This window comes from Eptatretus burgeri, chromosome 17 (genome assembly GCF_056783735.1).
Source record: "Eptatretus burgeri isolate ZD-2024b chromosome 17, Ebu_testis_v1, whole genome shotgun sequence".
In the NCBI taxonomy this organism is placed as follows: domain Eukaryota; kingdom Metazoa; phylum Chordata; class Myxini; order Myxiniformes; family Myxinidae; genus Eptatretus; species Eptatretus burgeri.
The window spans coordinates 34,834,601-34,849,495 of NC_140977.1; the positions used below are offsets into that span (position 1 = coordinate 34,834,601).

Sequence of the window (14,895 nt, forward strand, 5' to 3'; positions counted from 1 at the left end):
TGTGTGTGTGTGTGTGTGTGTGTGTGTGTGTGTGTGTGTGTGTGTGTGTGTGTGTGTTTAATCTGAGTTTGGTAAACTGTCTCAAATTGTATTCATAAATCTTGCCACTACCGAGTACGTCGATGCAATCCTCCTCTCCTTCCATCTTAGCGATCTATGATCGAATGCATTTTTCCATATTGATGCTAATGTTGATTCAGAGGCCCATTTGAGCAAACCGACGGTTCAATTTTGCAGAATTTAAGGCAGTTAAAGACCTTACATCGACTGCCTTACATACATCACGCCGTAATACGACTTCCAACGATGCTCAGCGGCGATCAGTGCGCCGAACGTCACAAACGACTGCCTGCTGCATGCAGTTGCAGACATAAAGTTGGGAAGGTTTTTTTTAGTAGCTCGGTGATGAAGCATCCGATGAAACAGGGTTTTCACCTCGATTCCACTGGTTCACGAAGTTGCCCAGAATTGACGGTTATTGGTCTCCTGTGGTGGTCAATCGATAATGTGCAATGCTTGTTTCTGGAATGAGTGTGTGTGTGTGTGTGTGTGTGTGTGTGTGTGTGTGTGTGTGTGTGTGTGTGTGTGTGCGTGCGTGCGTGCGTGTGTGTGTGTGTGTGTGTGTGTGTGTGTGTGTGTGTGTGTGTGTGTGTGTGTGTGTGTGTGTGTGTGTGTGTGTGTGTGAACACGAATTGTTGGCATTGTGTCAAACTTGTTTAACGTGCCATATTTCATCATCAATAATATCCCAACATTGCAGATCATGGTCTACATGTGGAGGTGATTTTGATTGGCCAATGCAGCTGATTATCCTTACTCGATACTTTCTTGGCTTTGTTTTCACACCATACACTTCTCGCTGTCTTCCTCAATCCATCTTTAGAACGTCCTTTTCAAGCGAGCATTTTATTTCCTCCATCTTTGATTGTCTGCCATTTTAAGTTTTTTTTCTCTTTTTTTATCAGTCCATCACGATTTTCATTTGATCTGTCTGCATTGAACCAGGCCCATGGATCTGGTGACTGTGACGTGGCGTCGTGGCGGAGTGCCTGTGGTTGACGGCATGTGGGATTTTGGAAGACGTCTCTCCGTGGCACAGCCCGGTCGTGGAGATGAGGGTTGGGTCGAGTGCCAAGTGGGTTTGGAGGGAAAGCGAATACCGCCCATCACACGTTCGGCCTACCTCACCGTCCTTGGTAATCCTTTGTTCTGATTATAAATATTTAATTGTCAGAAGATTGTTTCGATCATTATTATTTATTCTTCCTTCCTCGTGGAGCTTCCTTTTTCTGTTTTGTGTTCATTTATTTATCTGCCATTGCCACCCCTCCAGAAAGTCCACAGTTTAAGCTGCATCTGGAACAGACCACTACTAGCACAGTGGAACACACCTTGTACATACCTTGCCGTGTTACAGGTACATGACAACAGTGCATATTGTGCAATATGCATTGTAAATGTAATTGTCATTGTTCACATTTGGTTATTGCAATGGTAATGTAACAATGATGCGATTTGGGAACCGATGATAACGACAGGAATCAAAATCGATCACCGTAGCTGAAACGACACGCACTCTATCAGAGTTAGTGGAGTTTTTACCTCCGATACCGAAGGTGGAAGGAGGTTATGGTTTCACCCTTGTCTCTCTGTTTGTTTGTTACTTGCAAAAAGCGAAGATTTTTCAAGCATATCGGTTGGTCCCGTGTGTTATTCTGTCTCTCTGTCTGACTGTTTTTTGTTTTTTTTTAAATGTTTATCGCCTACAGGTCACAATTTTTTAAAAAAAAAATCTTCACGAAACTACAACAAATGGAAGAGTTTGTCATAAGCAAGAAGCCTATTGTTTTTGAGGTCAAAAGGTCAAAGGGGATAGACATATTTATCAAAATACTAAAATCCTCAATTTTCATCTGATTGATGAGAGATTTGAACAGGGTTTTCATATCAACTTACTGAATTCAACCACCAATCATTTGAGGTCAATGTCGGCCTAAAGGACAACAGAGGCAAAAAGGTCATCGTAGTCCAAATTTCTAAAATCCTCAATTTTTTTCTGATTATCTTGATATTTGAAGAGGATTTGCATATCAGGTCACTGAATTCAACCACCATATTATTTCTATGGTCAGCATGGACCAAAAGGTCAACATAGGCCAAAGGTCAAAAACTAAGCTGGAATTTCTAAAATCCTCATTTTTCATCCCATTGATTGGAAATTTGGAGAGGATTTGCATATCAGGTTACTGAATTCAACCACTCATTGTTTTTGAGGTCAGCATAGACGAAAAGGTCAACATAGGCCAAAGGTCAACAACTTAGGTGAGATTTCTAAATTCATCAAATTTCATCCGATTGACTTAAAATTTGAAAAGGATTTATACATCATGTCAATGAATTCAACCAGCCAACATGTTTGAGGTCAACATGGAGTAAATGGTCAACATAAGCCTAAGGTCAACAACTGAGGTGGTATTTCTAAAATCCTCAATTTTCATCCGATTGACTTGAAATTTGAAGAGACAATATATTTCAGGTCACTGAATTCAAACACCAATTATTTTGGAGGTCCACATAGGCCAAAAGGTCAACATAGGCCGAATTTCTAAAATTGCAATTTTCATCCAATTCACTTGAAATTTGAAGAGGAGTTGCATATTTGTTCATTAAATTCAACCACAAATTATTTTTGAGGTTAAATTTGTTTTATGCATTTTGCATGTGTCGTACTCTGCACGGTCTTTTTCTTGTTTATTTGTTTGTGTGCAGGATATTTCAAAATGTTATGGATGGATTGGATAAAATTTGGTGGACCTGTTGATTGTGTAACAATGATGAACTGATTTTAATTTGGTGAAGATCATAATCTGGATCCAGCTGATTAGATTGAGACTGAAGAACTGATTAGATTTTGGTGAAGATCATAATCTGGATCTGGCGACTGGAATTTTCTAAGTGATTCTACACCATCGAGAGACAGGGCCAAAAATAATATGGAGCACTATATCTCAAAACGTTATCGACGGCTTTGGATGAAACTTTGTGGACACGTTGGGTGTGTGACAAAGAAGAAATGAATCAATTTTGGTGAAGATCTACATCCGGATACAAGAAATTTTTTTATTTTGTAATTTTTTTTTGCCCCCACTATTGGGAGATTGGGCCATAATCGAATTATAGCATGTTATTTCAAAAAATTATTTGGCCTGATATGTTCTGCTGGATCTGGCATTGTGTGGCAGAGGTATGCACTCCATTGAGTGCCCTTCTCATTATTTCTGTGTTCCCCTGGATTATGCCAAGCACTCAAAACATCAAAACATCCTGGTAATTTGTAGTGCCTTTTATTCCTGTTAACATTAACTGTGTGTAAAATAAATAAATAAATAAATACAGGGAATGCATTTCGTGTACATATGCCTGGTGTTGGCTTAAAGGTTAGGGTGGTGGTCTTGGGATCCTAGGATCTGAGGATCCTGATTTCAAATCCCCCTTGGCTGTTGAATTACTACCAGGTGGGGTTGACTCTGCCTGTCATCCTTCCGCGGTTGGCAAAATGAGTGCCGGCTTGCTGGTATCCTGTGTTGGAGTGGCAACCTGTCCAGAATTGTGCCCAATAGCCAAGGAGACTGCTTAGGCAGCACCAACGCTCTGCACAGAGTGTTGTCCCATTGGATGGATGGATTTGGTGTACATAGCAGATTGCCATTGTGTGTTGCCTTTTTTGGCTGTTGGTTTCAGCCCAAAAAAAAAATTGGTTCGAGTGCAGCTATGCCGCTGATGCAATGCCCCTATTACCAGTATACTGGTGCTCATTTCACCGACCTCGGAAGGATGACAGGTTGAGTCAACACCCTAGTATTAATTCAGTGGCCAATAGGGCTCAAACTCAGGACCTGAGGATCCCAAGCCACCACCATAACCACTAAGCCAACACCAGGTTACATAGCAGGTGGTGGAATGGAAAAATGGGTGAGATGTAGATGGAGATTTTGAAAACACAATCCTCAATATCACACCTTTCACTTTATGATATGGTCACTTACCCTTGAGATCAGCAAGTAGACCCATTGCAAAGGTTGATCCAGGGAAGCATGAGCCACCTACACCTTCTCTTCAAAAAGCCTTACACCTTATTTCAATGATCATACCTTCATGACTTTATTGACATGTTTGTCTCAGTAATTATTGCTTGAGACATCTAATTTTATCTATGCACCCTGTCATGCTTGCCGTATGTACTTCTACAATTTTAGGAATACTTCCTGCCTTTTCCTTGGTCACTCATCCTCATTTTTCAACTTTTCCTTTTCATCTCTCAGCCTCTTCCTGTATTTAGTTTTGAGCAAAGCCACAATTGTTTGATTTAACTGCTCTTATGAATCTTACCAATCAACACAATTGGCCAAGCACTTTCATAAAACTTCTAATGTCTGCAGGAGTGTGATTTGATGGAATTAATAACAGCATGTTCAATATTATAGATGTTGTTGATTTAAGCATTGCGAGTTGATTTCAGTTATGCATGTTTCATAGTCGACACAAGGTAGGTCATGTTGAGGGATGGGGAAAGAGTGGAATGGATAACAGGAGGTAGAAAAGAGATTAAGGTTAGTTTTAGTGATCATACCTTCATTTCACTTGATGATCAGCATTCTGTATCTACTCATTTTCCAGGGTATCCAAAACCGCAGTTGGCTTGGTACCGTGACGCCGTGCCAGTCAGGCAGCTTCAGGAAAGTCGTATGCGAGTCCTTACCAATGGCAGTTTGGTGATCTCCTTCCTTGAAGAGAGGGATTCTGCAATGTACCAATGCTTTGCACGGAACTCAGCTGGAGAAGCGAACACGTACACCTATCTCCGAGTCATCAGTAAGTAGTTTGCGATTATTATTTGAGCAAACAGCCTTCACCGATTAATATACACATATTATATCGGTGACCTATATCATCAAATACATACGATTCAACATGAAAACTTTTATCTGTGGAATACAATTCCTGTATGTCCCCTTCAAATTAGGTTTCGCTCCAAACATCACCCGTCGACCTGATGACCTTCTTTCCGTGGAGGGAGATGCCGTTACACTGCCCTGTGACGTCTCCGGTGCTCCTCAACCAACAGTCACCTGGTTCAAAGGTGCAATAAGGCGTTACCGGTTATGTAATTCAAATTATTAAATTCGGATGATTGTAATAGTTTCAATTTGCTTCTGGATTCTTTGTCTTTTAGTGTCTTTCGCTGAGCACAGCTGAATTTGAAAATGATAAGTTGATCAGCTTCAACTATCAGATAGTTCCATGGGAATGATGAACAACAATTATAAATAACCACCAAGGATGATGTGGATGTGGTAATGGATGCGGGGGTGGAGGAGGGGAGAGGATTGGGGTGGAGAAAGGGAGGGTGGAAGAAGGAAAGGTCGAACTCAGGACCCTAAGGTCGCAAGCCAGCCTTCTTAACTACTAAACCATTACCAGGCTTTTCCAGGAAGCCATAGGTAAAGCTAATAGGGTTTTAGCTTGTATTCGTAAGCAGATAACTTGTAAAGCAAAAGAGGTGGTGTTAATTCTCTGCACAGAAATTTTGTGACCTCATCCAGAAAATTGTATCGTTTTTGGTCACCACATCTGAGGAAGGATATAACTGGCATCGATATTTTTCAGCATAGAGCAACTGTATCGGTCCCGGGCCAAGCTAGACTAAGCTATGACAAGTGGCTGAAAGATAGACCGGACGTTATACATCAGAAAGGAGACGATTATGAGGGGAAGTTATGGAGATGTTTTAACAGATAATGAAGGATATAGGCGAAACAAGTGCGTATGAATTTTTCAGCAGAATGAGCATTGTAGAGGACCAACGGCCTTTGATTGAGTGTTGAAGAGGAGAGTTAGAGTGGTAGTAAGTCAGGGGTCCTTTCAATCAAAAGTGGTGAATGCATGGAATGGTCTCCTTGCAAAGGTAGTGACAGTGGAGTCAGTGGATGGTTTTAAAATTGTGATAGATAGGTATTTGGAAGCAGTGGGGATGGTAGAATATTAAGATCCATCCATCCATTAGGACCATACTCTGTGCAGAGCGTTGGTGCCGCCGAAGCAGTCTCCTTGGCTATTGGGAACAATCCTGGACGGGTCGCCACTCCGACACAGTATACCAGCATGCTGGCACTCATTTTGCCGACCTCGGAAGGATGACAGGCAGAGTCAACCCCACCTGGTGTTAATTCAACAGCTGAGCGGGATTTGAACTCAGGACCCTAGGATCCCAAGCCCACTACCTTAACCATTAAGCCAACACCAGGCATAATATTAAGATGTTGACAGGATTATGCAGGCTTGATGGGCCTCATGGCCTCTTCCTGCATTGAAGTTCCTTGGATTCCTTGTATTAATGAATTAATAAATGTATTGTACATACAGTACTTCAATTAAAAAAGAAATGTTAAAAAAATGGAAAACAAAGCCCTCCCTTAGGGGTCATTGTCGATTGTAATTTATGGAGGCATTTTCCTATAAGAATTTGTGGATTTTGTTTGGTTGAGACGCTCTCGTGTTCGGTTCAACTTTCTGTTCATGAGACAGTCCAAATCGTCTTAAATGAGGTTGTCACTTATGACGTGTTGGGTTGTGTAAATGAGGCAACCCGCTTCACCTTGCTTCCTTGTACTTCATGCATGATGTTGCATCAAACAGTTTGTAGCTTCCGCTGTAAGCTCTACGCTTTAAGCTGATTTTGTTTTGCTGATGACTTTGGATTATTGGAATGACCAATTTGCTCCAAGTACCTCTTCATGTTACATGGTGTAGTACTAGTAGTAGTAGTAGTAGTAGTCGTCGTAGTACTTCATGTAGACAGTAGACATTTGCTTGGAATCTTAGGGTCCTGAGTTTGAGCCCCGTTGGCCACTGAATTAACACCATGTGGGGTTGACTCAGCCTGCCGTCCTTCTGAGGTCGGTGAAATGAGTACCAGTGTACTGATAGAGGGGCACATCAGCAGCACATCTGCACTTCCAAGAAATGATAGCTACCCGGCAGCCAAGCTGCCATACGCAAGAACAGAACAGCAGACATTTGAGCACAGGATCTAAATTTTTCATCGTTTTATTACTCCCGCGTGTGAAGCATAAAGCGAGGTTAAGCAATTGGTTCACTCTGTCTACAGACGTCAGTCAATCATCGAGGAACTACTTAATTTCAATTAAATTTTATCTTTTCACCACTGTAGAATATGAATCAGAACATGGATTGAGAACCGATCCGACAGTTTAGCAGTACCTAGGCTCTGAATTTGGCAAATTATACAAAATCTCATCCCGATCGCATATAGGCCGACACACAGAAGAGTAAGTTAGTTGTTTTAGTCTGTCTGCCCGTCGAGCAGTTAAACAAAATATAAAATCATTCCAAACAGGAAACTTGCAGTTTTTGGGAATGTCCTAAAGGACATAAACAACTCCTCCTCCTCCTTTGTGTCCATCACACAGCAGCAGGTAGCATCATTGGCTGCAGGTATAGCATCATTGGCTGCAGAAGGCACAGCTGTGCTGCTGATGCAATGCCCCTATTACTAATACACTGGTACTCATTTTGCTGACCTCAGGATGACAGACTGAGTCAACTACACCTGATGTTAATTCAACAACTAACAGGGGCTCAAATTCAGGATCCTAATATCACAAGCCAGCCACCCTAACTGCCAAGCCAACACCAGGCTTACAGAAACAACTAATTTAATGTGTGAACTGTTAAATAAGGTGGTGTAAAAGATGGTGCATCAACGGCCATAAACTTCAGAGAATGTTTTTTTTATTTCCTCCAGCCTTTAAAATCTTTATTTTATTTAAATGTAATTAGACACTGTACCTGATCACTGCAGATACAAATCATCTTGTTGGCACTTCCAAAAACCTCTCGTTTTGCAGTACTTGGACAAATGTTACTCCATTTTTATGCCATCTCGACCAATCAAATATGCTGCTCGCGGTCTCTATATTGGTAATATGGAGATTCACACAAAGTGGTGGCTCATAGGAAATATAGATTGGTTTGGAAATGCGAAGCAAAAGTTTAAAAGACCCTTTTCATGTCCTTTTTCTCAAGACTGTGGGGTAAGCTGTTCCCTGAACTCTCGTTTTGCTCATGTGATTTCAAGATATGTCCACGACTAGTAATAGAATGTAAGCTTCTCCTTTGAGGTTGTTGTCCTTGGGAGTCATTGGTGAGACCTCTCTGTTTGGTTCCCCCGTTATATTCATCTGTGCACCAAACTGGTTATTTTACTCAAAGACACGAAATGAGATGTTTTGCTTTTATTATCATTCGCTGTCTCAGCTTTTCTGTTTCTTTTATATCTCTTTGTTTACTTGTGCCGTTCTTTCATCCACTGTTTTTACATTTAAGCAAAAGGATTTTACATTTTTTTAAAAAACATGTTTTTTCCCACATGCTGCTCCACAACTTTATAATTGGTTTGCTCTTCATGAGTCCTGTACTGACAGATGTGTTTTTTGTATATAAAATTGCTAAAGTTCGGATAACTGAAAATTCTCACGGATGCATGCATGCACATGCACATGTTCACATGTGTGTGCATGTCAGCATGTACACCTATTTGCATGCATGTCTGTGCATGTATGTATCAGTGTATATATATATATATATATATATATATATATATATATATATATATATATATATATATATATATATATATATATATATATATATATATACATACATATATATATATATATATATATATATATATATATATATATATATATATATATATATATATATTGTTGCAGATTCGCACCCGCCGGCGTGCGAGCGGCCACGTAACTCGAATCGCGGCACGTCGCCCACCGGACGGACAATCCCGTCGTGACCCTCTCGGACTAACGCCGGGAACTAGTCACGGGTGGGCCTTTCGGCCTCACCACGATCGTGCCAATCGGCCCCCCGCGTGGGATAGGGTTGCTTGCCAAATTCGACCTACCTAAGTACCCACACGGAGGGTAGACCGGGCGATCGCACCTCGCCGCAGGTCGACTTCGGACACGGGCCACTTTAAGCGACCCGTTCCGTACTATCGGGATAACCGAGCGGTGTTATCGTCAACCTCGACGGTTCGATTAATTATTGGGCGTATTTAGCCCACGACCAACCCTTTACGTGAAGTAAGATGGAGATTCAATAAAAGAAAAGACGGAGCGAAACGGGAAAAACAGTTCAACATAAAGCACATTTATTCCGCGGCAAACGGAAAGCACACATATACAATTATACACCAAAAGCAAATGTAAAAGTAGAAGAAACACAACAATTCTGCACAAAAAGCAAATGTAACAATGCAGATCTACTACCGACTACCGAGCACACGGCAACACTTATACAGTTTTACTTCACAGACGGCGCCGACAACACATATACTCAAAGCAAAAGAAAAAGGGACCACCCTCAACGATGAGGGGGGGCAGACGGGCCTGGGGCCGAGACCGCGTCGAGCCTACCCGTCTGGTGATGAGCCGCAAGATGGCGGCGGCGCCCCGACTCCGCGGGCCTCGCTGGCACTGCCTGGAATGGGATGGGAACGGGGCCCCCTTCTCACACTATCTCAGCGCGGGGGGAAACAGGAGGGGGTTGTTGATGCTCGGGGGAATTCGGATATCTCGCTGGCTTGGGTCCCACGACGAGCGACTCCACTGCGACCTCGGTCGCGTTACCGGCCTCCCCTCTCCGCAGCTCCCCGACTCTGACACGAGCGCCGACCTCCACAAAGATTCTTGGCTTTTCCAGTCTCTCCGGACCCCGACAGACACTCTCTCAACTGCCTTCGCCGCCGCCACAACTCTCCAACTCTCCCACTCTCCACTCTTCTCAACTCCGTCCAACTGCTAACTCTTCCCAACTGCTCAACTCTTCCAACTGCCTCCAACTGCTCGACTCTTTCCAACTGCCCCGATTCACTCCGCGCTCGGTGCTTTATAGTGCGACAGGAGAAACCATATGCAGATTTTTGGATCAGGAATCGCTCGGGGGCGGAGCCATGCTCCCCATTGGACAGAGGAAAAGTGGGCGTGAATCATTCTTGATCCGCGAATCTGCATATGGCGATTATACTCCGACGCGCCTGGAGGCGGAGCCAAATCGCCCCACGCTCGCTGATAGGACGGAACAGAAGTGGGCGTGAATCATTCTTGATCCGATTTCTCGGAAAGGCTGGTGTTTTTGCACCCGCTGCTCGGTGCGCGCCCTGTACGAGTCCAGGATCGGTGCCCACAAGCGGCGCGGGAATGGCGGTGATGCGATGGTTGCAAGAGTGAGATGTGACGGCAAGGGTCGTGGCTGTTGGCGTTGTTGTTGTTGTGAAGCGGCGTTGCGGTTGGTGGTTGTTGTGTGATGGCTGTTGAGACATGGTTGGTGGTGGTTGTGGTGGTAGTAATGGCGGCTGGTCCAAAATAAAGATAGTAAAAGAAAAACGGCTATCTAAAAGGGTCGCAGCCCGAATGAATAACATTTATTCCCTCTAAACAACGGGTTTGGGCCTAACTACACATATACTTACAGAGATATCTCACCTACGGGACCTGAATGGTGGTTTGCGAATTTTGTCAACCATAACACCACCCCCTCCCCTTTTTACAGACTCGTCCCGAGTCGTCAAATTTTCGTGTGCCATCATGTGTAGTTCTCCCCGAGTACATTTTACCTACGGATCCCTGAGTGCGACATTCATGGTATTCGTGTCCCCAAAATAAATAACCTGAGGGCTGAGTAACTACCTAAACAAACTCAGTCACACGGACGACTCAAATAAAATTGCCGGCGCTAGGACAGACATGCCGGGGGCGCACTCATATGTACAGTACAGGTTAACCTTAACTTACAAATTTTACACGAAACCATGGCCCAGGATCAATGGTCTCTGCAAAAAGAAAGCAGTTAGCAGGGAGCCAGGCTGCTCGCATGCAGACTCTGACTCAAACAATGCAGGTGACAGGGAACGTGGCCGGCTGCTCACACGCAGTCCAAGGCCTTCCCTTTTGAACTGAACGCAGTGAACCACAACGGTGCATGGGCTGCACAAACGCAGTCTCCATGCCAGCTCAAGTGGCACACGCAATGAACACAACGAATGGATGGATGAATGGATGGACGCAAACACGGTGCACGGGCCGCCACTGCAGGCCCGTGTTGTAGCTGCCAACAGGGCAGTTCTCGCAGCTTGCAAACTGTTGCTTTCTGATCCTGGCGCACATGGCAATGAACAGGGGGGAGGGGGGCAAAGCAAAAATTGAACGGGGCTGGTGAACAGGGGCAGTGGGCATGGCATGGCAAAGGTGATCAGGCAAACACAGCCTGCAGAACAAGGCCGCTGCAGGCAAACACAGCCGGCAGATGAACTGGCCGGCACAGGCCTTGCAGAAAACAGCTGCAGACGATCCGGCTGGTACAGGCCTTGCAGCACAGCAGCTGCAGCCGATCCAGCCGGCACAGGCCTTGCAGCAAAACAACAGCTGCCGATGAAGCTGGCCAGCCTTCGCCGTTCAGTGGAGGTTGGTGGAGGGAGTGCGGTGGTGCTGGCCACTCGGAAGGCGGGCTCGGACCTACTCTACGGTCTCCCTCCCAACCTATCGCCTTTGCCTGTCATTGTCCATACCCACTCCCTTAATTTGTAAAAAAAAAAAAAAACAATTTAGCCCCAACTTATTTTTTTGTTTTTATTTCCCCACTATAAATCGTCCCCTAACCCCCTGTACTCTCCTTGTTCGGCTAACCTATCCTGTCACCTAGCCTACTCCCAACCCCTACGTTCCCTTCCTGGAGGGGAATAAGGGAAAGCTAACGTCCTGTGTCGAGGCCCAACGAAGCCTCAGGATGGTCTCCCCAGAGTTCAGCGATCTATAACACAAAGTGGGTCCAGCGGCCCACAACGAGAGCGAGGGGATGGATGGTGCGGAGGGGTACACTTCCTATTCTACCTTATCCATTTAACTGTTAAACTACCCCGGGGCTTTCAACAAGCGCCTCTCGCTTAAATTATTGGTTCTAGCAACCCAGATTCCCGTCGCCTGTGTTGGTGTCCTCACAATTTCGGGCCTCGCCCCCCAATTTTCTCTCCGTGCCCTCACACGGTCTCATGGCTGGGACGCGTGGCTCCCTTTGGCAGGCACGACCCTCTGCCGAATCTCCAGCTATGGCACCCCCGGGCACTACACTGCCTCCGAGCCTACCAGCTCCCTAAACACCGGGGAGTGCCCCCCATGGCACCTCCCCTGAAACGCACACGTGGCAGGCTGGCTTCCCATGCCCCTTTCCGAGGGTCACCCGTGCCCACAACACTGCCCACACGGCTAATGGCGCCCCGGGCCCCCGCACCAAGCAGGCGCACCCGTGCCCACTACGCTATCCCGGCCCCCCATGGGCCCTTGGCCTACCACGGCCGACTAGCCTGGTGCCCGGGGTACCCACTCAGCGATACTCACCTTTCGCAGCCACGCTCCCAGCCTGTCAACAGGGCTCCTGCACCCCTCCAAACGGGTTTCGAGCCTACTTCCCCACCAACAACAAAACGACCTCCATTTTGTAAATTTGACTAACCCCCGAACTCACTCTACACTGACCCCGGGGTCCCTTGGGCAGGAGTCACTCCTCCCCCCAATCACTCATCGCACCATGCATTCCCCATTCGCTTCACTCACACAGACCCGCTGGCCTCACTCACTCAACAAGCACACGTTCTCACCTCACAACCCACAACTCTTCAACACACACACCGCTGAACTCTGCCATCCTTCTAACTACATCCCCTAACTAACTCGTGCTCCCACGTCGTCCCTTAAAATATAGCACGTTCCTTTTAACACTACGTAGCTAAACTACGTCCCTTCTACACATTCACAAGTCTGTCTCTGTCTCCAAATCATTATTTCCCATTTCCCCACCTAAATCTCAACTAACAATCCCTCTACCTAATCCATTCCACGGACTCCATGAGGACTTACCCCTGCCCCATGAAGTCGGTCTAGCTAAGCTAACCCTTCCCCCTAACTAGTTTCCATCCTGTGCCCAGGTAAGGGGGTCTTCCACCCCTTGCCCGGGAATCCTGTGCACCCGAAAGTGATGCTTGCTTTTTTATTTTTTTTTTCCACATGCGCAGCACCAGCGCAGCAACTCACAGCTCGCGCACTTTGCACCTGCCCGTGACGTCATGCAGCTGCACGTGTACCTCGTCCCTCCTTGGACGGTACCATCCGGCAGGGATACCCCTCCTGCCGGATTCCAACCCCGCGTGCAGCCATGACGTCACCGTGCGCATAAAAAAAACACAAGCCCCACATCTCGAGGGGTTCCCCACGCGAACACATGTGCTTTGCCCGTTGGAGCTTAACACACACGATTGCATGGAGAACCCGTCCGGTCCAAATCCATAATCCTGCCTAAACTTTGTCCGTCCGCGGGATCGGCAAATCCACCACGTGCGTTTCCGGACCGGGACTTCACTCTCGCAAGCGAGCATGTGGGGGCCTCGTGCGTTGCACAGCACGGACCTCGCGCTCGCTGCTGGGTGAACCCGGCGCGGTGCGCAAAACATCTGCAGCCGCTACTCGGCTTTCTTTCCTCTGTCGCAGTCTCCGTCGCCATTCAACACACGCACTCCCGCGTGTTACGACGCTAACACACCTCACCATTAAACTCACACCGGGAGACGCGGCTGCATGTTCACACATGCCGACCGACATCTCCCTTACACACAGCGACCTTGCACACGCTGTCTCTCCCACACTCGGCCGCTCACTCACGCATGCCATTTCCCTTGCACACGTGGCTCCACTCACTAGCGGCCTTTCACTCACTCGTGCCATTTCCCTCACACAAACCATACCACTCACACACGCGGGGGCACTCGCCCGCGGTGCCTCACTCATATTGGCTGTTTCACTCACACACACGGCGACACTCACACACGGTGCCTCATCCACACACGGCATGCTGGGAAGCACGCCCTTTGGCACACTTGCCACTCCACCACTCACACACGCGGGGGCACTCGCCCACGGTGTCTCACTCACACACCGTGCCTCACTCACACACGCGGGGGCACTCGCCCGCAGTGTCTCACTCACACACGCGGGGGAACTCGCCCGCGGTGTCTCACTCACACACACGGGGGCACTCGCCCGCGGTGTCTCATCCATACTGGCGGTTTCATCCACACACGCGGACGCACTCACACCTTGCACCACACATACAGGGACAACCACACTGGGGATTCGTGTCCCCACAAGGGTCTCCGGGGCCTCTATACCCCCCAAGCTCTCCGTGCACCTGTCCACAGCACCCGTCCCCTCAACCTCGCAAAGCACGACCGAACCCACCTGGTCGTGACTCGCCTCAAGGGGGCATACTCCCTCCCCTCGTTCCTGGAGGAGGCCATCCCGCTGCTCGCACTGGGTCTCCACCCAGTCCACGGGCTCACCCCCATTATCCTCCACTACCTCCGTGTGTGTGTGCGTCTCTATCCCCGTCTTCATCGTGTAGTCTTCCCTCTATCATTCCCATCTCCCGTGTCTCTGCCAACTCAGTCACCTCTTCCCTTGTTATCTCCCTTGTCTCAACTATTATTTCCGTCTCTTCCCTTGTTATCTCCCTCGTGCACGTCTCCGTCACCCCAATTAGTTTTTCCCTCTCGGTCACCGTCACTTTTTCCGTCACGACCCTCGCCCAACACGTCTCCCGAATTACTTTGTCACCCGCCTCCACCGCGGGCCTGACAGCCGTTGCACTCCCTCCCAGCTCGTTCGCTCCCACACGTGGAGTCGCCATTTTAAGCTCCCCGGTTACTGCCTTCATGCCCGCCTGCAGGCTTCGGCCCATGTTCTGCGT

The 14,895-nt window shown here is 47.0% G+C and overlaps 1 protein-coding gene across 1 annotated transcript in view; it reads left to right on the top strand.

Moving 5' to 3' along the window:
• The window catches only part of LOC147009723 (protein sidekick-2-like), a 956,293-nt gene that overhangs the window by 556,666 nt on the left and 384,732 nt on the right, over positions 1-14,895 (top strand). The window contains exons 8-11 of the mRNA XM_085861602.1: positions 1,006-1,196; positions 1,334-1,417; positions 4,678-4,872; positions 5,024-5,140. Of these exons, the coding sequence (XP_085717728.1) occupies positions 1,006-1,196; positions 1,334-1,417; positions 4,678-4,872; positions 5,024-5,140 (587 nt within the window). The remainder of the gene's footprint in view (positions 1-1,005; positions 1,197-1,333; positions 1,418-4,677; positions 4,873-5,023; positions 5,141-14,895) is intronic.